The sequence below is a fragment of the Xyrauchen texanus genome, chromosome 47, assembly GCF_025860055.1.
Source record: "Xyrauchen texanus isolate HMW12.3.18 chromosome 47, RBS_HiC_50CHRs, whole genome shotgun sequence".
NCBI classification, from domain to species: Eukaryota; Metazoa; Chordata; class Actinopteri; order Cypriniformes; family Catostomidae; genus Xyrauchen; species Xyrauchen texanus.
In genome coordinates this window covers 19,260,582-19,287,444 of record NC_068322.1, presented here as the reverse complement: position 1 = coordinate 19,287,444, position 26,863 = coordinate 19,260,582, and the positions used below count along the sequence as shown (strand labels likewise).

At 39.6% G+C, this 26,863-nt stretch overlaps 1 protein-coding gene across 1 annotated transcript in view; it reads right to left on the bottom strand.

Moving 5' to 3' along the window:
- The window catches only part of LOC127639264 (thyrotropin-releasing hormone-degrading ectoenzyme-like), a 161,420-nt gene that overhangs the window by 57,159 nt on the left and 77,398 nt on the right, over window positions 1–26,863 (bottom strand). The window contains exons 6-10 of the mRNA XM_052121185.1: window positions 26,032–26,145; window positions 15,603–15,740; window positions 11,566–11,631; window positions 7,828–7,893; window positions 1,145–1,332 (exon numbers count right to left, since the gene is read on the bottom strand). Coding sequence (XP_051977145.1) covers window positions 1,145–1,332; window positions 7,828–7,893; window positions 11,566–11,631; window positions 15,603–15,740; window positions 26,032–26,145 — 572 coding nt within the window. The remainder of the gene's footprint in view (window positions 1–1,144; window positions 1,333–7,827; window positions 7,894–11,565; window positions 11,632–15,602; window positions 15,741–26,031; window positions 26,146–26,863) is intronic.

Below are 26,863 nucleotides of genomic sequence, written 5' to 3'. Positions count from 1 at the left end.
TTTAATAAAAATGGTTTGTTCTTCCATCTCTTCATCTGCTGAAGTACTGAGGCCTGTTACACAAAGCCGGATTCTATCTACCCAGGCAAGTTTGAGTTTAGTTTGAGCAATCTCTGTTGTTTCGGGCTCAAGAAGGTGCCATAGCAACTAACGCTGCATGGCTAACCTGCTCCATAGCAGGTTTTATTTTCTGATTTCAAAAATATGCTAACCCAATCAGCTGTGAGTAAAGTGACATATCTGATGCAATGAAGTTATTAGACCCGTAAATTAAGATATTTTGTGGTTGGGGAACCTTTTATTTTTTAAGCAGCATGTTAAAAAAAAATATAGATATATATATTTATTTGCATTTCGTTAAATACTTTACCTGGCTGGAGTGTGTTCTGCTGAGATCCTTGGGGAAAAAAATTGTCTACTGCTTGCAGAAGTGTTCGTGAGGTGATTCTCACACTTAAAAGACAAATTTACTTAGTGACGAGTCTTTGAACTTGAACAAAAATATTGGTTAAAATTCTGTTGTATGTAAACTTTCACACAAAGTGACATTGCTTACACTTCATTAACTTAGGCTTTTAATTTAAATTAATGTAAAAGCTTTTGCATTTTAAATCAATATATAGATTTGTATGCTTTTAAAATTAACATGCATGTGTGTTTTTATTGTGAACCTAGGTAAATTGAATTACACATTATATTGTTTGTTTTTTTTCTTGCCAGAAGTAAATAGTGCCAACTCTCTCCAATCTTCACCCATTGGCTGTTCATGGCAAACGTCAGTCATTCATGTGCACGCTTCAGGTTTAACCACTAACTCAGGATCAAAATCTCAGTTGACAGAGTATGTTTATACCAAGCGTCTATCTCGTTTTGTCAGTCTGAAACTTACTTTGTAACTCTGAGTTTATTCAACTAACTTTGTGCAACAGGCCTCTGAACTGAGTTTTGGAGCAGAATCACTGATTGTATGGATTTATACACGATTCAACATCACAGTGTTCAGACTCCGAAAGAGATGCCATTATTATATGATGGATAATATTTTGTGAGGGAATCAATGTCAGAGGGTCATATCCACCATCATATGACTGATAGTGTGTTCTTTTCATGTCATGACCGTCACGTTTGAGATATGGTACACTACCTTTTGTTGAACAGCTCAGGATGGTGGATCTTGGCATCAGTGTCATAGACAAAGTGCTCTTGGGAGATGGAGACATTGTTGTCAAGGCTGTCGTTCTTGCTGATGGTGACGACGGGATATCCCATCTGAAGAGTCCAGCGGTCCATGACCTCTGTGATGTTGATGTCCTTCCCCTCCCTCTGCATGGCCTGTGACACAAACAGAACACATCAAAACATAATCCACACGTGTCACTGTCTCCATATCAGCATGTAGAGCACCTGTGCGGCTCACAGTAGAGGGATTGTGTCAATAGTGTCAGTGAGATGTGTTGTTGGATTAGTGAATGCTCTCAGACTCTGAATGCTTCTGTTCTCTCACACTTTCACTGCTGGAGATTAAATCTGATTAAATCTAGAGCTGCTGTGTGCTCATATTTACAAATGAATTCAGACTCATTGCCTTTACTGGACTGATATACACATATTTGAACTGATTTGAGTTTTCTTTGTTTTCCACAGCAAGTCTGTAATTCCTAAATCAAAAACAGGAGTAAATTAAAAACCCAGCCTGGACTTTTAATTAAAAAGGCGATTAAACTTTACTGTTCTCTTAAATGGCTCTTTAATGTGGGCACATCACGAGCCATCTATTTCCAGTTATCTAACATCTCTATATGCGAGTGAGGTTTGAAAAGGAGCAGAATTAGATTTATAAATCTGATTTCTTCAGAGGAAGCAGCTCTTTTACTGAATATTCGAATAACTAAAACATTCAATTCAATCTCACAGGCCATTAATGAGGAATGCTCGTAATGTGAGTGAGCTTCATCCTTGAGTGAAATATACACACGCCGTTTATCCTTGTTCTGTGTAAATGCTATTATAAATGGCTTGGCACAATGGACAACTGGCAGTTTTCAGTAGAAATAGTTTTCAAAGTTTCTCTGCATGTATGAGGCACATTTGACTAATGGTTTATTGTATTGTATCCCCTTTTCAGCTTGAGCTGCTGTACGCTTTTTGAAAATGGTTAGAAGGATGAATGACAGGTGACTGCAACCCGTTTATAAAATGTAGGCTATATAGCAGAACAAAGAAACTCGATTTTGAATGAACATATCATAATATTCTCAAACTTACTGAAATATTATTTCAGTTCCAAAACCTACACTGTAAAACAAAATCACAATTTTAAAGAAAATAACTACATTTATCCAGTTGTTTTCATGCCCTTAATGTATGTAACCCAGTCTAAAAATGGTGAAAACAGACGAGACGTGTGAAAATGTAAAACCTGCCTGAGTGTATTTATGCCCATTTCACCAACGGGTAATGGACACATCGCAACGTGTAGAAGGTAAATACCTCTTCATGTGTATGTTTACTTCTTCATCAAAATGTTGTGTGTTAAAGTGAGATGCTAATTGAGATATTAGTACATATTTCAATGTAGTATTAGCCAGTGTTGCAAGTATGTGTTAATGTTGTCAGCTACTTTAAAGTTCAAACTAACTCGGTATGAATTTGAAAGGTAAAGTAACATGACTGGTGGTATGGTAAGTTTACAGTCACTTAATTTGTAAACAGATAACAGCACAACTACAATAGGCATACACATCTGATTGTTGAGGAGTACTGTTGTATTTATTGGACCAGAAATATATATATATATGATCTCTCAATAGAATGGAAGTTATTAATTAATGTCCAATATTCCAAGGTAATTGCTCTGAGATATAATTGACTGTATTCTTCACTGTGTCCAACTGTACTTCACACAGCAAATGATCACAGCAGTGCATCACCTGTGAGATCATGAGAAGGCCGAAGAACCAGGAGTGACAAGATATCAACGGATGGTGGGGTACCGAATTAAATCCAGGGACAGGTAAACAAACCGAGGCAAGAAATACAGAGATTGGATATGTTCTTACTAATTTGTTTCATGAAACCAAGTTCCAATTCATTTTCATTTGTATAGCACCATCTCATACAAAAGTATTCCAAAGTGCTTTACATAAAAACAAATGAAAACTTCATATTTTCCACATTTATTATATTGCAGTCTTATGCTAAACATTTTTCTATTATAATTTTTTTCACATCAGTCTACATTTCATACCACATAAACAGATTTGTTGTAACTTTATTAAAAAGAAAATACTGAAATATCACACTGAGATAAGTATTCAGACCCTTTGCTATAACACTTGAAATTTAGCTCAGGTGCATCCCATTTCTCTGAATCATCTTTAAGATGTTTCTACACTTTGATTTGAGTCCACCTGTGACACATTTAATTAACTGGACATGATTTGAAAAGGTACACACACCTGTCTATGTAAGGTCTAACAGCTGAAAATGCAAAACAAGCCATGAGGTCAAAGGAACTGCCTGCAGGAGTCGGAGTCCAGATTCTGTCAAAGCACAGATCTGGGGAAGGCTACAAAAAAATTCTGTTGCATTGAATGTTTCCAAGAGCACAGTGGCCTCCATAATAATTTTTTTCTCCCCAATTTGGAATGCCCAGTGCGCTCTAAGTCCTTCTGGTGGCGTAGTGACTGGCGGAGGACGAATCTCAGTTGCCTCCACATCTGAGACCTTCAATGTGCGCATCTTATCACGTGGCTTGTGGAGAAATCACTTGGAGACATATACAGTAGTGCATGTGGAGGCTTCACTCTATTCTCTGCGGCATCCAAACACAACTCACCACACGCCCCAATGAGAGCGAGAACCACATTATAGCAACCACAAGGAGGTTACCCCATGTGACTCTTCCCACCCTAGCATCCGGGCCAATATGGTTGCTTAGGAGACCTGGCTGAAGTCACTCAGCACACTCTGAATTCGATCTCACGACTCCAGGGGGTGGTAGTCAGCGTCAATACTCGCTGAGGTACCAAGGCACCTTTTTTTTTATTTTAACACATTTGCAAAGTTATCACAAATCTAGTTTTGCTTTGTCATTATGGGGTATGGAGGCTGGTCATTCCCACAGAATTATCCAGGAAGTTGCTCTGCAATCCGATGGCCACTGTAATGTGCATTCTGGGTAAAAACCTTTAACTTGGACTCTTTTAATCTTCAAAATATGCACATTTGATAGCTGAATTAAACTAGACTTAAACACTTGACATAACGTAGCACCAATGGATGATAACACTATTATACAGAAATATAAGCTATGGCTTGTACTTGTCTTTGAGAGAAGTTATATTTGGCCCAAATCTGTTATGTACACTGCCGGTCAAAAGTTTTGAAACACTTACTCATTCTTTACTATTATTCTAAAATATGAAAATAAAATGGTATATTAAAGTCATATAATACTATTATAATAATATAATAAAGGAATAACATAAATGGGACCATGGAAATTATTTTGTGACTAAACAAAATCCAAAATAAATCAAAACAGTGTTATATTTTAGCATCTTCAAAGTAGTCCCCTTTTCTAGAATTTGCAGAAATGTGCTCTTGACATTTGCTCAACCATCTTCTTGAGGTTTCACACTGTGATGCGTTTTAAACAGTATTGAAGGAGTTCCCATCTATGTTGGGCTCTTATTGGCTGCTTTTCTTTATTATTTGTTCCATGTCATCAATTACAAAAACATATCTTTTATTATTAAATTTTAGTTTTATAATGAAATAAATGAATATGTTGGCACAGTTATATTTTTGTCTACAAAACTAATTTCAAACATTTAAGCAAACGCCTTAAGATCAAAAGATTTTTAAGATCATGAGAAACATTTCAGTCAAGTGTTTCAAAACTTTTGATTGGTAGTGAATGTGTAGCTGCCTGTTTCGTTGAGCAATATTTACATTCCCATTTCCAACGCTAATAACTGCTAATGATAAGAAACTTGCTTACATTTTATTTAGATCAAGCATTGGAACAAGGTTTATGGGGGAGAACAGACACCCAACAGAGAAACAAGTCCATCACTAGTATCAACTGCAGTACTATATAAGATAAGATATTACTCATCATCATCATCATCATCATCAACAATCGTTTATTTCATTTTCAGGAGAACATTAAGGGAAAGACCCTCATGCCCCTCAGACATGTTATAACAGGGTAAACACAGCTGCAGTTAATACATTTATTAGATGGTTGGTTTGATTTTGGTGTATCAATTGGCAATATTTTATAGTTTACCTTGCTATGATACATATGTGAAAAGTGTCTTCTTTTGGTGGTTCACATTTTTCTGACGTGGGTGCTAGGTGCATGGTTAAATTGCTAAACATTTAATAACTAACACTCTCAAAGCTGACAGTACTCTGTATTCACATTGCCAGATTGTCTCATAATGGCAAATGTTGGTACAAACAATTTAAATAAAGTTTGTTCAAACTAGTTTAAAGGAATGGTAAATGAAATCCTACTTTTAAGAGCTTTTCAGTGAATCTTAATGTGGTATTTTACAATCTTTAGCATGTTAACTCTTAATTGAAGGTGTTTGATCATAATAATTCAGGAAATACCTGTACAATAACGGTATTTCTCTGTAAAACCTTTAATGAAAATGTCTGTAAATGTATTGTTTCTGCACTTTATTTGAATAAGGATATTTAACTTTAATTTTACGGTTTTTGTTTGGCAGCCTCTGCTGCCAGTCATTTGACCGTTTTTTTTTTATGTTTTTTTTTTTTTTAATGTAGTTAGTTTATTAACTAGATTACAGTTTCAACTAACTAAATAAGATTGTAATCAAACATGGTTTTTAAGGTGAATTTTAGTTGGAATTTTTAATAAGTAAAACGTACCCCTTTAACCTAAAACTTTACCATAAACTTAACCAATAGGTTTGAAAAGATAATTGAGAGTTTAACAAAACAGACAGCCTTACCCAAAACCAACACCTAATCTTAACTGATAGTGTTTTAAAATGCAAATTCGAATTGAAAAACAAAAAGGAATTGTAGTCATGATTTGTGTAACAATGAATAAAACACAGTTGTAGCACCTCTAGTGTATATTTCACTAGAAAACTGCAGTGAAACGTAAAAAGTGGCACATAAAAGTCAGATTGCGGAAATGTATATAGACTAACGTTCATTCTATGAGACCAGGTGGCCAAAACCCCAGCTAAGACCAGCCAACCATGTTTGACCAGGTTTAGATGTTTTTCCTCAGCAGGGCATTGCAAATACTGACATCTAAGAACTCTAATGGCTCATATGAGGTGAATATGATTGATTATTGTGGACAATGAACATTAAATAGGATATTAAACAGAAAACCAAACTTCATCATGGACTTCTTTTATCTGTCGATGACTCATGGTTTGTTTATGTGTGAATACAGAAGAAGAGGCTGATCCTGATCATGTACCCACATTATGAATCTTTTTTTGATTTCAAGAAGCTGCTGTATCTTTGCCCAGACAGAAATTATTAAAGATAGTAAAGGCCAGTCCAGCAATGGGTCATGATCTTGACAAAGGGCTTTGTGGGCGTTAAGCACTGTTAGATTATTTCAGCAAATTGGATTTCATGAATAGTTAATGAGCACAGCACATATCAGTACACATTTGATGATGGGCCGTCACACACTGTTAATGTGTCGCGCACACACACACACAGACAGTCACAGAGGAAACAGGGCTCCTGATCAGACCGCTTCACATAAACTTACCTTCAAATTTTTTCTTTTCTGAAAGGGATAATGAAACCCATCAGCCAGCATTACAGAGAGTGATGTGAATGACAAAATGCTTCATATGATGCTGAAAGCAGCTTAATGTCCTGCTGTTCCATTACAAAGTATAACAATAGCCTGAAATGCTCTTGAAAGTGATCTCGTTGAAGACACTTTAAGAGACTTGCTCATGTGACTTTGAAAAGCTCATCTCTGATGACTTGAACTCAACACTCAACTTCACTCTTATTATGACTGTCGACTATGACTGTTTTGACTTTCTATCTCTCAGCATCTCTGTCTAGCCAGCAGATATTTGGTTGCAAAACACTTTATGGTACTAAAAAGGACATGGACCACAGCACATTTATCTGAGCATTATTGTCAGTATAGAGGAGCTCGTGCCAAACCTAATAAATCTGATATTTTGAGGCAAGAGTCATCACACTCAAATAGGTCAACATTCCGTCAGTGAAAGACAATTCTGTGAATTATCCTGAAGGCTAAAGGACTAACAATTCTGTTTAATCTCACACACTGATAAGTATGTCAGCAATTATATGACACCTCACTAATCACTTCTAATAAGAAAGCTTCAAATAATTGATTAAAAAGTTAAAAACATCCAGAATCAGCAGCAGCCTGTGTTCATCTGCAGTAACGTGTATATTTGGATTCAACAGAGCTTCGTGTTAAATCTGATCAGATTTATTAATCAATATATGAATTTCTCCAGTAGGAAACATCTCTTAAGTACAAAGTCAAAACCGCAAGTGAAACACAAGACAAACACAACCAGCATCCAAATCAACCGCTTTCCTGGTGCAGCATTTTCATAAATCTTTGTGTTGATGTGAGTTGATGACAATCGGTATAAATTCATGGTGTATATGTGCAGTTATAGATTGACTCCTGACCCATATGCAGTATATGAATGTTTATGTGCTCTGAGGTGCGTCACCCTAGTGATGATGCCTGTCTGTGGGTAGAGGTCTTACACACAGAAGATAGTTAGAACAACAAGAGCTGTATGTGTCAAATCTCACCTCAGACAATTTATTCCACAAGTCGTCTCTATCAGCATTCCCATACATGTGTGTCATCAAGTAATCCTGCAAACAGATAGAGACACAAATTACACATTTAATATTAAGTATTGGAAAAGAACCAAACAGGTTTTTTTAAAACTGCTCAGGAATGGTGAACTCAGGCTGCTGAATATATGCGTCGCTGGGGATTGGAGCACGCGCCGTGGCCGTCAGACCAGAATGCTGTGCATTCATTCCCTCACACTCCATGGCTCTGGGAAGCCGTGCCATTCTGAAGAAGCCGTCTCTCCTCCCACCCAAACCAAGGAGGGAAGCACGTTGTGGCTGCTGAACCCCACAAAATATACCTGAACTTTACCTCTATCAGTACCCTTCCTTCCATTCACTGTGAGGACTCTAGATACCCCTTTGTTTTGGACACTTTCCCTATGGACACTTTTATGCCCCCTTGTTTGTTTATTATTATTTCAAATAAATGCTTCTCCGAGGCCTGACGCCACACCCATTGTGTGTGTCTCTTGCTCACCCCACCACAATGGTGAAGAATGCGGACACAGTATTGGGCAGAGACGGCGCAGTTGGGCACCAACACACCCTCTTGTTTGCTGGTCTGACTGAGCACCCAGAAGGAGATGGAGAATTCATGGGGATGGCCTTCTAACCACCAAAGTGAGGTGACACTTTGTAAGTAGCCTTACTGGGAGGATATTTATGTATTTATATATTATGTATTTGCGCAGCTCCGGGGCCAGCTGTGTGCCAGCATGTCTGTCCCTTGCCGACCTCATGATCAGTCACGTGTTCCGTAATTTTGGCATCCCCGAGGAGATTACGTCTGACAGAGGGACCCAATTCACGTCTCGATTCTGGCGAGCCTTTAGTGACAGACTAGGCGTTCAACTGAAGTTCTCCTCTGGATACCACCCACAAATGAATGGTCAAACTGAGCGCCTCAATCAAGAAATAGGTAAATATCTGAGAACCTACTGTGCTCAGAACCAGGGTCACTGGCACACCTACCTCCCCTGGGCAGAGTATGCCCAAAACAGCCTGGTCAGTTCATCAACCCGGCTCACCCCGTTCCAATGCGTCCTGGGTTATCAGCCACCCCTTTTCCCGTGGGAGGCTGCCTCAAGTGATGTTCCTACAGTAGACACCTGGGCCCAGAAGTGCACCCATGAGCGTCTTCAACACTCCACTCAAACCCAGAAATCCAAGGCAGATCGCCGACGCAGACCCACACCTACATTCCATCCAGGCCAGCGAGTGTGGTTAGCGACCCGGGACATCCGTCTTCGTCTCCCGTCCAGAAAGCTGAGCCCCAGGTACATCGGTCCCTTTAAGATTGTTAAAAGAATTAACCCTGTAACCTATAAATTATTGCTGCCACCCCGCTACAAAAACTGTCCTGTTTTTCATGTCTCCCTGCTTAAGCCAGTTTTCTACAGTCCCATGTTTCCGCCCACTTCATCCCAGACACCCACTCCACCACTCGACGTTGGAGGTCAGCCCGCCTATGTGGTCCGGGCCTTGTTAGACTCCAGACGTCGTGGTGGTCAGTTGCAGTACCTGGTAGACTGGGAGGGCTACGGACCTGAGGAGCAGTCGTGGGTGCCTTCGAAGGATGTCTTGGACCAAACACTAAAGACCGATTACCATCTCCAGCATCCTGATCGTCCCGCACCACTTCCCGGAGGGTGCACTCCTCGTAACCGAGTGCGGTCGTCCAGAGCCGTCCGCAGTAGAGGGGGGAGTACTGTCACGAACTCCCGTTCCCAAGTCCACTCTGCCCCTTCCAGCTCTCACACTTGTTCCCAATCACCTGAGTATTAGTTTCACCTGCACTGTTTATTTTCTCTATTTATACCCTGCCCTTTCACTTTAGCTTTGTTGGTTATTGTTTGTTACTCTCTCTGCTTTGCCAACTCTAGTGTTTTGCTAGTCTTCTCCCAGTTAGTTCATTCTCGTGTTTTGTTTTGTTTACCTGATCTCCTGGCTTCGACTTTACGCTCTCGTCTCACTACGCTCCTCTGGATTTGCCCCTTTGTACTTGTGCCAGTCTTTTCAATAAAGCTGTTTTCTGCAACTGAATCCATCTCGTCCAGTGTTCGTTCCAGTGTTCGTAACTCACCTAAAATGTACCTCATACATTCCCTTCTAAAGGGACATTGTTCCATTCTCACCCAAAGCTCTTGTGCTTGTTAAAGTGTGGCGTGGTGTCAAAGCAACCATGTTATGTTCCATTTCTGTTTGTCCTACGAAGGCCGTCTTGTTTAAACGAGGCTTGTTTAAACCAGGATGCTATGTATACTGCAGCCTTCAAATGATGCATCCTATCTAGCATGCAGCCTTCCAAATGAGACACAGCCAGAGACTGATAGACAGACAAACAAAGAAGTGAGACAGAAGCAGCCAAACAGTAATATTGAGGAAGAAAAGCCCAACCAGAGGAGTCTACTGGAGAACCGAATAAGAAGAGGAAGATGGAAAAATGAATCTCAGACACACTCTGCTATCTTTCAGACTGTTGGGAAATTGAATGGAGGGGTATCTGATTTCATCTGTGTTCACAACAAATGAATGTACCACAAAAGCTGCTGTTTTTCCTCACGGGCTGACATGAACCTGCTGAGCTCTGAAAACACATCTATGAATGCAGAATCCACAGAAGAAGCTTCCTAGAGCTCCACATCACATCCAGAGAATGACGATGATGTTTATTTCTCCAGGGCAATGGTGCACTCGTCCTCTGATACTCATAGGTCAGACATTTCACATTTTCAGCAGAAATTAATATTTCTTACATTTCATTGTGAGTATGTGTAAACGAGATTGCTTTATCATGCTTCATCACAGCGGCTTCACATCCAGTCAGCTCTATGAGCTTTCAAACCTATTCACACTCATTTATGACACACACTATTCTGATATAAAATACATCCACTTGTCTGTCTTCACCCCTACACATACACAAAACTATCACTGAAATGACTTTAAACAGCAGTTTAATAGAGAATTATTTTGAAACGTTTCTGATTGATAAGAAATGAACATTTGACTGATCATATGATTGTGTGTCTTTCACCTCAAGGATGATGATAGCACATGACACAGTGACAAGCTGGTGCAGCTCTAAAGCTCTAAGTCAGGGTTGTCAAACTCAGTTCCTGGAGGGCCACAGTCCAGTAGAGTTTAGCTCCAACCCTAATTAAACACACCTGAATCAGCTTATCAATGTCTTCAGGAGTGCTTTAAGATTAAACTCTGGAAGTATGCAGCCCACCAGGAACTGAGTTTGAAACACCTGCTCTAAATAATCTCTCAAACACTTTAAGAAAAAACACACGAGACAATCCAAGAGAGCTTGAGAATTGAACACTTGTGGAGATATTTCTAAGTTGTTTTAAATGGTGAGATTATTCATAACTCATTCAAATGTCATGAAAATGTTAATTACAGGATGAAACAAGGATAGGTCTTTAGAAAAAAGCACAAGCGAGGAATTGAACTGAAAAGTAGTGTAGATAATATGCCACAATCCTGTTAAAGATGTAATTTTGAAGCAGAATGTATAATTCATACTTAGAGCCTCATAAGCATATTCATAAAATAACACTTTAGGAGAAAAGAAGGAAAAACTGTGAACATACACACAGTGTAAAAGTGTCTTTGTGACCATAATGAGAAAATATAAAAAATACAGAGAGAGTGAATGAGGAGCAGCTATTGACTTACATTGAGTCCTCTCTGGAATAGTGACTGTCCCATGACATTAGCCAGCATACGGATCAGAGCGGCTCCCTGCACACACACAGTAAACACATATTCAATAACAGAGTCTTGTTTAAGTATTTAAGTCTTGTAGTTTTAAATCAGTGTTCTTCTTGTCTTGCCCCATAGATTTCTGTTGTAAGTGCATTACTGCAAATGCATCCATACTACTTCTGTACTATTTCATGCCGTTTTATGAGTCTGTGACTAAAGAGGGAGGGGCACCAAGCAGTTGGATCTGGTGGGGCTTACTTCGACACACAGTCTTGGCTCTGGATCCATACTCCTGGATAGGGGATGGACACTATTCTTCTCTTGAGTTTCCCAGGGTGTGAGGCGACGGGCGGGTGTGGGGATACTCACGAGTCCCAAGCTGAGTGCCGCTATGTTGGAGTTTACCCTGGTGGACAAGAGGGTTGGACACTCAGGTGAAGAGAGGGGCGGAGCTCTCAAACGATCACCATCTGGTGGTAAGTTGGGTCAGCCCAAGCGAGTAGTGCGGGTGAACTGGCAACATTTGGAGGAGGCCCCTGTCCACGAGATCTTTAACGCATACCTCCTGCAGAGCTTTTCAGGCATCCCTGCAGAGGTAGGGGACATTGAACTGGAGTGGGCAATGTTCAAAGCTTCTATTGCCGAAGGTGGAGAGCTGCGGCCTCAAGGGGCGGTAACCCTCAAACACCATGGTGGACACTGGTGGTCAGGAAGCTGTCCAACTGAAGAAAGAGGCCTTCCGTGATAAGTTGTCCCGGAGGTCTCCGGAGGCAGTTACAAGGTACCGACAGACCCGAAGGGCTGCGGCCTCTGCCGTGAGGGAGGCAAAGAAGTGTGTGTGGGAAAAATTTGGAGAAGCCATGGAGAAGGACTTTCGGTCCACACCAAATTGCTTCTGGAAAACTGTCCGCCACCTTAGGAGGGGGAAACGGGTAATCATCCAAGCTGTATACAGCAAAGATGGGACGCTGTTGACCTCAACCGAGGAGGTTATTGGGCAGTGGAAGTAATACTTTGAAGAACTCCTAAATCCCAAAATGCCCTCTATGCTATAGGCAGAGCCAGAGGCTGATGGGGGATCAGATTCAATTTCCCTGGGGGAGGTCACTGATGTAGTCAAACAACTCCGCAGTGGCAAAGCCCCAGGGATTGATGAGATCCAACCAGAAATACTGAAAGCTTTGGATGTGGAGGGGGTGTCATGGATGAAATGCCTCTTCAACATTGCGTGGAAGTCTGGGACAGTGCCCAAGGAGTTACAGAATTGGGTGGTGGTTCCCCTCTTCAAAAAGGGGGACCAGAGAGTGTATGACAACTACAGGGGTATCACACTTCTCAGCCTCCCTGGTAAAGTTTACTCCAAGGTGCTGGAGAGGAGGGTTCATCCGATTGTCGAACCTCGGATTGAAGAGGAACAATGCGGGTTCCGTCCTGGCCGTGGAACGACGGACCAGATCTTTACTCTTGCAAGGATCCTGGAGGGGGCCTGGGAGTAAGCCCATCCGGTCTACATGTGTTTTGTGGATCAGGAGAAGGCGTATGACCGGGTCCCCCGGGAGAGGGGGGTCCCTTCTTAGGGTGATCCAATCCCTGTACGACCAAAGCGAGAGCTGTGTCCAGGTCCTTGGCAGGAAGTCAAGATCGTTCCATGTGGTGGTTGGTCTCCGCCAGGGCTGTGCTTTGTCACAAATCCTGTTAGTGATATACTGGATCGCTTGGCAGTCGAGAGTGAAGCAGCTGGGATGAGGATTAGCACCTCTAAATCTGAGGCCATGGTTGTCATCAGGAAACCGATGGAGTGTGTACTCCATGTAGGGAAGGAGGTATTCCCCAAGTGAAGGAGTTCACGTACCTCGGTGTCTTGTTCACGAGTGAGGGGACAAAGTAGCGGGAGGTTTGTCGGAGAATTGGGGCAGCGGGGGCGGTATTGCACTCGCTCTATCGCACCGTTGTCACGAAAAGAGAGCTGAGCCGGAAAGCAAAGCTCTCGATCTACCAGTCAATTTTTGTTCCTACCCTCACCTATGGTCATGCAGGATGGGTCATGACCGAAAGAACTAGGTCGCATGTACAAGCGGACGAAATGGGTTTCCTCAGAAGGGTGGCGGGCTTCTCCCTTAGAGATAGGGTGAGGAGCTCAGTCATCCGTGAGGAGCTCAGAGTAGAGCCACTGCTCCTTTACGTCAAAAGGAGCCAGATGAGGTGGTTTGGGCATCTGGTAAGGATGCCCCCTGGGTGCCTCCCTAGGGAGGTGTTTCAGGCACGTCCAGCTGGGAGGAGGCCTCGGGGAAGACCCAGGACTAGGTGGAGAGATTACATCTCCACACTGGCCTGGGAACACCTCAGGGTCCCCAGTCAGCTGGTTAATGTGGCTCAGGATAGGGAAGTTTGGGGCCCCCTGCTGGAGCTGCTACCTCTGCAACCCGACATTGTATAAGCGGTTGAAGATGGATGGTTGGATGGATGGATGGATGGATGATTTCAAATAATCACCTTCACTTCAGGCTTTTTAATAATTCTGAATTAATTATGATAGCAGAAATTTAGGACATGGCCTACCTATTCAGAATGAATTAATTAAGCAGGCAATTTTGGAAGTGTTGCATGAGAAATCTTTAGGGTCTAGAGTCTTACAATTTAAGTAACTAATCCAGAATTGTGGGATTTTGAGGTTGCAGCATTGGCTGTGGCAGAAGCTTCAGTCAGGGTGTCACCTGGAGATGTGAGTGCTGTTGCTCATCCACTAAACTGGCGTTCCAACTTAAAGAGTTTGACTTGGAAGTGAAATCCCAAGAATACTCTATACAGATTTTGTGGTTCAGGCAGTCGTGAAGCTCAAAATGCATGCTGTTCCCAAGTTGCACTGGAGAGTGTTACACAAACTCCTATGACACCTCAGCTTTTAGCTCCAAACACCTTTTTTCCTGTTCCGCTTACTTTAACTGAATTTTGGTACTGACATAAAAAATCACTAGTGGTCAGTTACATTGTTTAAAGAGATTTGGCCGCTTTTACTAAATTGTAAACTGGTTGGAAATGCCCAGGAGGGGCTGTTTGTGCTGCATTGCCCTTTTAAGATTATGATGTGTTGAAAATTTCTGTTCTTAGAATTTATGAGTTATTCCGAGAGCTTATAGTCCGAAATTCCATGATCAGGTATATAAATCGTTTATTTCTGATGGCATGGTTTCCCTCACCGGCCAAGCAGAAAAAGTCCCCGTTCCAAATCTCTGTGATGGTGTGGCAGTCATTTCCATGTGGCAGTGAAAAGATATCCACAAATATGTCCTCTGATTTTTAAGTTTTGCCTGAGGTAAATGATGATCCGCACGCTAAGCCACAATTTATTTATTTTTTATTTTGCTTGTGTTGTAACGCGTTCCGTGTCGCGTAAATTTTGAGATTTGTTTGATTCTTCAGAATCTATCTTGGCCTCGACTAAAGATTTTGAAGCGTGCCAATCTTCTAATTCATCTGAGCATAGGTACGCTGGTTAGCTGTCCACTATTGACGGTGCCTGTTAATTTTTATATCTTGCTTTCATGTGTGTAAGACTCCGCAAGAGTCATTAGGTTTCAGTCCAGCTGACTTCGTTTTGGGAAATATTGTGCGAGGGAAATTTTTAAGGAACAGTGGATGTTTGGAGAATCCACTGAGGACGCCAATGTAATTAATTACATCTGACGAAAATTTAAGATGCATTTAGATTCTGCTTTCATTTTGTTTTGTTTTCATCTATTTCAGAAAGGTGAAAATAGTCCTTTTAGCATCTGTTACATCCCATGGGGGTAGGACGCAACAAAGTAAAGGGAGGTGTGCTCCCCGCACAACAGTCAGACCAAAAACCCAAGACAACAATATCATAGATCCAATAATAAAAATACAAATATTGATTTACAATTTTGAATACTGTATATTTGTCAAAAGATTTCACATTAGTGTCACCTTTTTCATTATTATCAAGGTTTGCATTACTTTTTGATTTTAATGATAAGAAACGCTCTTGCCTTCTTATATGCAATCCAGTCAAACACTCGATCGATGTCTGTGGCCTCAAACACTTGTTGCGAGATTGGATGAGAACTAGCCAAACCATCCAATAACATCACCTCATGAAGAACATCAGTGAGAAACCTCTGCTTTTCCTGTGAAGCGAGAGAGAGAGAGAGAGAGATAGACCATATTAATGTTCCTATAAACATTTTGATAGACTGAAAAACAACTGCTAGAATTTTGTAGAACTTATTGCTAAATATGTCAAGCTAAAATTTGCAAACCATCAATGTAATACCACAAACCCCTCTACAACTCTGTGAAATATGTTTCTTAAGTCACATTGTTACTTCATTGTTAAAAAAACAATTTACTTACTAAGATAAAGCTAACAAAATTTTAGGTGTAATACAACAGTTAGTTCCGGTCCTCGAATCTGATTGGATGAGACGTTTCATGAGTACCGAAGTCACAGAACATCAGCACTCAGACGCATCACAGTGTAAGTGTAAGAGCAGAGTAGATTTGTAAAAGAGCAACATGTGTCTTTTCATGTATCGCTGTGACATTAAAGGTTTTAGCCAGCAGGTGGACAATTTGTATGTGTTATGATGATCCAGTAAAGTATGATGTGCACATCATACTTAAGTCAGTGCACATCAGTCAGCGAGCTGTTTCTTTGAAGTCGTCATCATTGTTTTTCACTCCATGTTTGCTTGGATCACCACTACACTACACCTGGGAACAGCTTCAGCATTAAGGTTTATCACAGCTGAGAGACACACAGACCGCTTGGGCGGTAGGATGTATTTAACCACAATCCTTTCAACTTCCAAAATCTTCCAAATATCCCGCTATCTCTATCTCTCTTAAACACACACACACATCATTTTTCTCCAATTACTTGTTAGAAACAGACCAAGCCATTGTTACTAGAGCTGAAGTGATGTTTCTGAATTACAAAAGGAGGCTTGTGTGCATCTTTTGAACTAACAATGGCAGATTCTGATCCTTGGCATCAGAAAGTAGTTCAGAGTAGGCGATATCATATTCATAATCATGCTGTATGGCCCTAAATCAGCATGGCTGTGATTACCTGCATCCAAATCATAGCCATGCTGATGTAGGGCCATAAAGCACTCTTGCTCATGTAATGTTGCTTTATTATAATGAGGTTTGGGTTTGATATTGTAAATGCTTTATTACACCTATATTCTCAGCGCGAATATAAACAGTATAATTCTTGCTCACTGGCATTTTGGCAGCTTAATTAAAAATCTTAAATCATTTATCCAACAGAACAGCATATTTTATTCAACAGATTTAGGCTCAAACAAACAACATACAGAAATGAATCTAGAAACAAATGATAATCAAAACTGTTCATAGTTTTATGTCAGTATAATAAGGCGATCTCTACAAGCTCACAGAGCAAAAACCTCCAAACATGCAGACTAAACAAAACCAGAATCCATACACAGTTAAAAGCACAGTTCCCCAACAATGAAAATTATTATCATTCATGCAGTATGTAATGAAAGTCTCAGTCACCATTCACTTTCATTGCATCTTTTTTTCTGGCTATGGAACAACATAAGAGAGAGTAAATGACAACATTTTCATTCAATGAGAAATATTTGTTTAAAACATTGCCAATATCTAATAAATTCTGAACTTTAGGTTTTATTTAATTAATAAATACATAAATAGATTAATTAAATCGCATACAATGGACTCGCAAAAAGCAAAAAATGTAATACAACGAATATTTACTAGTCCCATACTAACATTGATTTGCTGTCGTGCTTTTTTGCCTTATTCGCAAAAAAAGTGTCTTGTGGATGGCTTTGAAATAAATGACCTCTTTAATTCCATTAACTTTCTATTAATAATGAAAGATGGAATTAATTCTATATAGTAAAATTACATTCAGACACTAACATCACATAAAACATGAAAAATGCTCACAGAGATGGTCTTGAATGAAGTAATCTAATGCAAACAGTGCCTTAATATCTTATACAACATCATTGTATTGCATGGATGGTTTTTTTGAGAGAGGAGGATTATTTGGACAGCCACTAGATCTATTTGTTGGTCAGTTGTTCTGTAATGTTTGCAAGAAGACAAGGGAGCAGGATCAAAGTGCAGCTTTTGTTTAATCAGCAAACGAGTCAAAATACAATACTGGGAAAACACAGGAACAAAACAAAACCAAAACTTGAGCTCAAAACAAATGTAACATCCATGTAGGGTAACAAAGAACAACAACTGACCAAGACTGAACAAACAAAAGGACATATATACAGTGGGGCATATGAGATTCAGCTGGGAACAATAATCAGAGATGATATGGAATAGGTGAGAGATCAAACAGGTGCATGATGGGAAATACATTTGAACAGTCCAAACATAAAAGGGAAGGTGAAGGGAAAAGGTAAATCATGACACAAATTATCTATTAATTCCTAATCACTACAGAAAGGACATTTCTTCCCAACACTGGGGACAATGTGTGCCATGTGCCTGTTTGTAGCTATCACCCAGCAGGGGTGTAAAGTAACAAATTACAAATACTCACGTTACTGTAATGAACTGCTTTTTCCCAAGAATTGTACTTTAAAGTAGTTTAAAAATTGTATACATTTACTTGAGTATATTTTAAGTGCTGTAACTGTACTTTTACTGTGCTGTTTTCCCACCATCTGTGTTTGCTGCTACTCTACTATCAACATGATTGGCAAGGGAGAGTCTTGTGACTCCCGTCAAATCAAATCACATGTAAAAAACTTGAACGGAAGCTGCAGATTTGGTGCCATCTGTTGATCTGGAGAATGCCTTAAGTAAAGTTCAACACCTGAACATCTCGGCCACACCTGGAAGAGCTTTTCGCAGTGAAAAAGGCCAATTGCTTTATCGTGTCATGTGAGTTTAACTTGCTCAAGCCAGATATCAGCATTAATCCTGCCTCTAATTTGAAGAAACATATAGAGGTCAATTTAATATTTAATAATAACTAGATTCTGTGTGTCTATAACATAGCCTTTACTTTAACTATCACTGAGATTATTGATATTAGATTGATATTATTGATATAGAGATTAATGTAAATGAGACAATAATATGATCTAGATGTTTATCGAGAGATGTCCTCGATCACAATTCAGTACACCTCCTCTCAGAAGTGAATTGGCTAATTGTCTAAAGGCTTGACCTCATTTTCTGGAATTTTCCAAGCTGCTTAAAGGCACAGTTAACTTAGTGTATGTAAACTTCTGACCCACTTTAATTGTTATTTTGTCAATTAAATGTGAAATAATCTGACGGTAAACAATTGTTGGAAAATTACTTGTGTCATGCACAAAGTAGATGTCCCAAACGACTTGCCAAAACTATAGTTTGCTAATATTAAATCTGTGTAGTCGTTACAATTTTATTTTAATGACTTCAACTGTATCTTAATTGAATAAACTCCAGAATTGTTTATGAATCTCTATTGGATGTTAATCTATATCAGGAGTCAGACCAGTATATATTTGTTGCACAGCTTTTGACATTTCGGTAAACACTTTACAATAAGTTTCCATTTGTTAACATGAACTAACAATAAACAATACTTTTACAACATTTATTAATCTTAGTTAAAGTTAACTTCAAAATATACTAATACACTTTTAAAATCAAAAGTTGTATTTGTTAACATTAGTTAATGCACTATGAAGTAAAATTAACTAACAATGAACAATTGTAATTTTATTAACTATCATTAACAAAAAATTATAAATTATGTAATGAATATATTGTTAATTGTTTGTTCAAGAAACCTAATGCATTAACGTCTCGGTGTCGTAACCTCCGTTCCCTGATGGAGGGAACGAGTCATTGTGTCGATGTAGTTACACTAGGGGTCTCTCTTGAGAGCTTTGGTTACCTCTTATCTTTGAGAAAAGGCCAATGAGAATTGGCAAACAGAATTTGCATGCCCCTCCCCAGACATACGGGTATAAAAGAAGGGAAGCGTGCATCTGTTCAGACAGGTTTTGAGCTGAGGAGCCAAGAATAATGTCCCGGCCCTTTCAGCGGCTAGTACAGTGTTGTGGCAAGAAGGACACAACATCTCGTTCCCTCCATCAGGGAACAAAGGTTTACGACAGTAACCGAGATGTTCCCCTTCTGTCACTAACTCAGTAGTGACACTAGGGGTCCCTATCTAAAAACGCTGTATTACGCGGGTTGCTGATACAAATGCAAGCAAGCTGCTGCATGCAAAAATACCAGATGCATCAGACTGCACGTAACTTTCCCCAATGCCCCAAAAGACGTATATAGTTCCCCACATCCCTGATGGGGGAAGCGATGTAACCAACATGAGAGCAGGCCGCGCCAGCCACGGCCTTTTCACCCTCTGTTTTCTCTCCATATAGTGTTAGATGTGGCTGGAGCCATCTAACGCTATAACACGCATCAGGGAAGGAATTATTTTCCTATCCTATTCTTTCAGGGGGAAAAGACCCCACAGAGACCAGCTGGCCAGCTGTATACTCAATTTTTTACTTATTTATTTTTTTAGGGCTGTCGAAGCGCCTGAAGCGCGTAGTCTGCACTAGAAGAAGAGAAAAGCCGCTGAAATGTGCCATATCACCAACAGCCTATGCTCTTTTACAGGTGAGTTGAACAGCAGTGGGTTTTACTCAGCTCACTGAAACATAACCGCTCGGCTGACAGAAAAAATCTGTCTGAACAGACGCATGCTTCCCTCCTTTTATATGCATATGTCCAGGGGAGGGGCATGCAAATTCTGTTCGCCAATTCTCATTGGCCTTTTCTCAAAGATAAGAGGTATCCGAGGCTCTCAAGAGAGACCCCTAGTGTCACTACATTGACACAATGTCAAGGGAGTGACAAAAGGGGAACTAATGTTAACAAATGGAACCTTACAGTAAAGTGTTACTGACATCTGTATATCTGTCTCAAGGTATTGTCTCTGAGCCTCAATCAACCTTGGCAGGTCATTTAGTCAGCTGTCCATACAATCCAAATCACACACTTCTGTTAAAAAAAGTATAAAATATTTTTTTATAAAATAGTGTAAAAATCCATCACAAGTTCTCTCATTTCATTTTGGTTGGATGTTAAAGTCCCAAAGTCAGGCCTTTTTAAATGCAGCATCAATTTTAGCTCTCCCTCCTTAAGTTCTAAATGGAAAAAGAAAGAGCTTGAAGCATCTGTTTCTTTTAAGCAAGAAAATCACTCTAAATAAGCCGGCTTTAGCACGTTCATGAAAAAGAGATACCAAAGCTTTCTTCTTTTCCCTTACTTTTTTCTATTCATGCAGAGTCATCAATGAATCCTTCCTTTTTAACAAATTTGAAGTTGTTTAACAGTATTACTTATCAGGCTGTTATTGTGCACCCTAAACTCCCAGCATGCAACGCATGCGTGCGTGACTGAGAGATAAATAGCTACACAACAGCTGGTGAGGTAGTGCTGATTTTCATGTAATGTGCACTTTAAAATGGGTGCTCTGGGAAGAGTTTCCATCTGGTCCATATGTGCTGCACTCAACAAGGTGTTTACATCCAATGATCCTTCATTTAGATCCTGCTTATTAACATCCAACATCTTCACATCCTCTAAATGGATCCTGAAAGTCTGTGAAGATCCAGAGACACAAACTGATCAAGCACTTTTAATGCAGCTCAGAGCAATGCCTGATGGGTAAACAGCTTCTCTGAAAGTCTCTATGACATCATGAACAGAAGAGGAAAAAAACATCAGTCCAGAAGTGATGAGCAGGAGACAAGACCTGCAGCCCATTATAATGACGTGAAATCCCATCGTTTCAACACTTTGGCTGGTTTTTGCAGAGAGTATGAGTATATTTCCCCATGTTTTCAGTCATTTCCCTCTTAAAGCTGCATTAACATCCATATTTTGGGAGTGAAATGGTTGCAGCCGTCTGATCTGCAGCTGCTGAAGAGTTTCCATCAAAACTCTCCAGACGTGAAAGATGCAATCACTCCTGAAATTGTTCCCTAAATAGTGTTTTCTGCTTGACTGATGCCACATGAACAAAGTGCCTTGAGCAGAGATGAGGTATGAAATACTGGGACAGAGAGGATGGTAAGGTCAGTGTGTGAATGAGTGTGTGAGCACATACATTACATGCAGTGCACACGTGGAACGAAGGTGTTTCATCAACATTGATCTCATTTAACAGCTGTCAACTCTTGGTTCATAAAGTCATACTTTGCAGAAAATACCAGCACATGTTGTGTTTGCTGGTTGCATCACCAGCCTTTTTGACTAGCTTAACAACCAAGACCTCCTTGGTCAACCAGCTTCAGCAGTGTAGTTTTTTTTTTGTTAACTCACCATTCAATGTGTCAGCAGAGCAACTTCCATTGAGATGAATAAAAAGTTCACCAATTGCTTGAAACAGGTATTAAGCATTACATCTTTGTTGTTTAGTGTAATGGCCTTTTTTCAGCACACACTGCCCATAGTGTACTCTGACATTAGTGTACACTGTCTCCAGTCAAGAGCATGTCAGTTGTGAGTCACGATCACCGGCTCTAAATAATCTGCACATTATCTCACAGTAAAATTCAATGCCATTATTAACTGATAATGAACAGAAAATACAAACAGAATTTGATCTGCACGACAGATAATTCACAGTAAAGACCATCAGTGACAGTAAACATCAGATAATTGTTACGTTTTGTTATGCTGATGACCTGCATAACAGCTTCAAGTGTTTCCCTCTTTAAAACAGCTGCATTACAGGTCACCCAAGCAGACAAGTGATTTGTCTGTACTAGAGTAACATTATGCTAATCGCTAGCACCATTACACTCAAACAAAAGCTGCTCTAGTGGGAGTACTGTTTGTCCTCAGATCATTTCATGAAGCTGTTTTTCTGTAACAGATCAAAATTTTACAAGGAAAATTTTATTTTATAAGGAAATATACAAACAGAGCCAAAAAATGAAAAATGTACTAAACTGTCTGTATTGTGGTGTTGCATCCTTCTCCAAAAAGAAAAAGGGAAAGATGTGGAAGTCCTGCTCTTACTCTGAGCTCCAGAGATCCCCTGGTGACTGAAGCCATGAAAGGTGTTTGACTATATTCCTGGTGTCCATTAATCACACCTGGATTTGTTTATCAGAGTGAATGCGTGTGTTATTACGCTATATTACAAGAATATCTGTTGGAGTTGATGGAGTTGGCAGTATAGGGCGCACCTGGTCTGATCAAATGACCTCATAATTCTTGGCCGTTTTAAATCATGCAGAGCAATCATTGAACATACTGGCTCCTGTGAGATGACTGACCATTGAGAACTGAAGGAATGCCTTGTGTTTCTCCAAACATGAACCCATCTGGATGCATGAAAATAAGGTGCAAGATGACTCATTAGACCAGATAACATTTGAACATTTCACTTCATTTCTCTAGAGGTTTAGATTGTGTGCTGTAGGTTCTGCGTGGACTGTGTGTTGACCGTGAATATGGCGGTTTCAGAGTAGCAGTCTTGTATTAATTCCAGCTCTGTGAAGCTCAAGATGTACAGTAGTTTATGTTGAGACTGTGTCAAATATATCTTCATTAAATTATATGGTTTTGAGCAAGTAATTGTGTGGCACTATCAATGTAGAGTAGTTTGTCCTTACTGGCATATGCTGAAAAATTTGTGTCCCCTTAAATAATATTTGCATTTTTGCATTGACATTGACATGTGGAGATGACTATATATAGACGTTTCATTCACAGCATATTCGACACCAAGTTTGGTGTTGCCCAGTGTTAAAATCAGTTTACATTTTAATGTACAAGTGTGAAATTGTGTCTGTAAAGAGAAATATTTTTCAGTGTTAAATTTTTAACCCATTTGGTAGTTTATTACCCTAAAAGTCCTAAAAAGTCTCTTGAGTTAGTTTTAAGGCTTTTGGCAAATTATGTGATAGAAAGTGGAAATAGTATCAATAATTAGGTTTAGCAAATCATTTGGCAACTTTTTAATGTTTTTGCTGTGCACAGATTGTGAGTTGTTAATGTAAGCACCACATACATTGCAGGTAAGCGTACAGAATGTGAATTGGTGCGGTTTAGCATCAAATATAACTAAACATTTATTTATTTTTTGGTGAAATAAGACCATTTAGGGGTTTTGAGGCTCACTATAAGCAGATCAATTTGTATCTTACGCCAACCTATTGATTCTGTTCTGCTGAAGAAAGACAATCATACACATCAGGGATGGCATCAGGGTAAGTGAATAATGAGATAATTAATTTTCATTTTTGGATGAACTATTCCTTTAAGCTGTTATGCAGCATGTGTGGGAATACTTGGTTAATAATGTTTCCTCTGATAAGTTCACTACAGTCTGACTGAGCTTGTTTAGGAGACTGAAGGCCTTCAATCACTTAGTTCACAATTGGCTTGGTGAAGTACATCGACTACTATTTTGCATTAGATGGATAACTCATCCTACTTCAGGCCAAGTGAAGACTTCCCTTGCTGCTTTCAATTATTTATTTTTTTGAAACAACATTTTGTCTTTAACATCTTATACAACTCTTAAAATCCATGTATACATTCATCCAGATGGCAATCTATAACATTGACCAGCCTTGGCTTAAGGACTCACAAACTTTTGAGTTAGTTTAACTGCCTGTCAATGGAAGATGTGTATATATATAAGCAATATCACACAAGCAAGAGTGATGCATCAAACTACTTACGTGACAGATAAGAATCTGCCGTTTCTGGTTCAAACCAAATTATGCGTCCAAGCCTTCGTTAGTAATTCAAAAATGTCACTTCAGAAATAGTATCATGTCTTGTGATCTTTCGAAACAAGTTATTGGATTAACAAGGATGGATGTGTGCCTCATGTATTCAGATATAAGACAAAGGCAGGCCTACACACAGTCAAAAATCTTACTGATACAAACCGCACCAAAATCAAACAAAGGTAGTCCAAAACAGACTACAAATCTTATGAAGCCTTGTTCACTTTACACCTTTGTGTGAAATTCCAAAGGTTCAAACTCATATTGGATGAGGCGCACAACAGAACGCCCCTCAACCATGATGTCATCTGGAGTAGAAATACCTCTGAGATCCTTTTGGACATTGCTTCCAGCGACTTTGCGTGCCATGCGTAAATGCAGTTCATCGCTGCTCTCAGGTGTAGCCTCATTGCACAAGGAAGTAATGTATGACTTGAAACTGTGGCCATAAAATCTCCCTGGACGAATTGAGATTACTCTGTGTTCCAACAAAAATTAAACGGATCCGAAGGAGACTGCAGAGCAATCCGCATCTTCATCTTCATCTATATATATATTTTAAATACTGTTTAATACTTGTGCACTCATTTCTGATTTAGCCGAGAACAGACAAGTAACATTATGGATTTGATTGTGTGTATTGCTTTTTATTTTTTAAATATGTAAATAAAAAATATTTTGTCATTACTAGTATCACACATATAAATTATAAAGAAAGAAGTGCTTTACATTATATATAAAAAAAATCCAGGTGTTCATTTAACCCTACTAAGGGGCACATATTAACGTTGGTGAGATGAGAGAAAACTTAAGAGTTAAATATACCCTGCTGTTGAATGTACAAGTAAACTCTCACAGAGTTCAAATGTACTGTGTAACATTTTCAAAAGTGTTTATCTCCAAAATGGAGGGAGTCAATTGTACTTCAGGACTATTAAAAAAACTTAAATTGAGTTAAAATTACACCAGCTTTTTTGCTGTGTTAAAAAAAACAGTTAAATATGATGGCATATGCACTGGTTGCTGTGGCAATGAAACAGGATTTATCCAGAGCTGTGTGACAACAGATCTCTCCATGAATAGAGATGATTCAAATTACAACTCAGCTCATAATAAACATTAAGACTGCTGGAACAAGTTGTTCTTTTTAAACTCATCATGATCCAGGTGTGCATGCCTCCATTTGACACACTAGTTTTATAATGAATGCAGGATAAAACGTCTTTCATTAACTTCTTGTATTATTGTTGTCATTTGATGAGATACTCAAAGAGAGACTTTGAATGATGAAGAAAATTTAGTAGAAACTATAAAAGTACTTTTTAATGGTGGAGCTAACACACTTTTCACTATTACAGTAGTAATGCTCATTCCCATTTAGGGTTAGAGGTTTGAACATGTAAAATGTCTGTATCGCACAAATGCACTGGAAGAGATCCTGAAAGAGTGACAAATGATCAGAAACTTCTGAATAGCATTATAGCCATCTTTTTTTTTTCGCCACATCAAACAGCAATGATGTGCATAAAATTTCCTCACAGGAAGCAGAACATATTTTTTACATCCACAGTTCCTTTGAATGGAATGAACTGAATGTTACAGTGCTCACTGCTGATAATCTGACATATGAAAATAATCTTACCATGTTCCACTTTGGAAAGAGGAAATCAGTTCCAATGTACTCAAAGAAATGAGCAAATCCCTCCTTCAGCCAAACGTCCTCCCACCAAACTGGAGTAACGAGATCTCCAAACCACTAAAGAGAACAAATTAACAATCATTAATAGAGAAAATGATGTTTAACCATTCATATGTTTATATAGTTTAGTCCTCCTGTTTTAATCAAATCTAGAAAAGCATATTAAATGTAGTTCCACTTCTGTCGCTCTCTCCACGTTGTGTCAGAGAAGCGACACTAGGGGTCTCTCTTGAGCGCCGATATTCACCTCTGAACTATGAAAAAAGGCCAATGTGAGTTGGCAACCAGTATTTGCATGTCCCGCCCCCGGACATACGGGTATTTAAGCGGCGCAAATACAGGAGTTCATTCAGAAAATTTCTTTGGAGCCGATGGTCGTGTCTGCAACTGCTGTGTGTACACACCGAGTTCCTGCTATCCCTCTGCTGCATGCTGTTGGATTCTATGGCGCACAACAGCGGCTTTCTCCTGTTTGCACGGCTGTGCATTCCTGCCCCTGGGCGCATCGACAGTGCAGATTAAAAAAGCTCTCACAAGTTTTTTTTTTTAAAAAGAGTTTTTTATAAAGATGCCTTTCCGCCCCTGTGTTGTTCCTGGATGCGGTAGAGTGCTCTCCGCTTCAGACGGCCACAGGCGTTGTCTCGTGTGTCTAGGTAGCGATCACACCGAGGCTGCGTTTGTGGATGGTTCATGTTCTCACTGCGAGAACATGACCATGACAACGTTGCGATCGTGGCTTGCTTACAACCGTGAGCAAGCCACTCCAGCCGCCCCC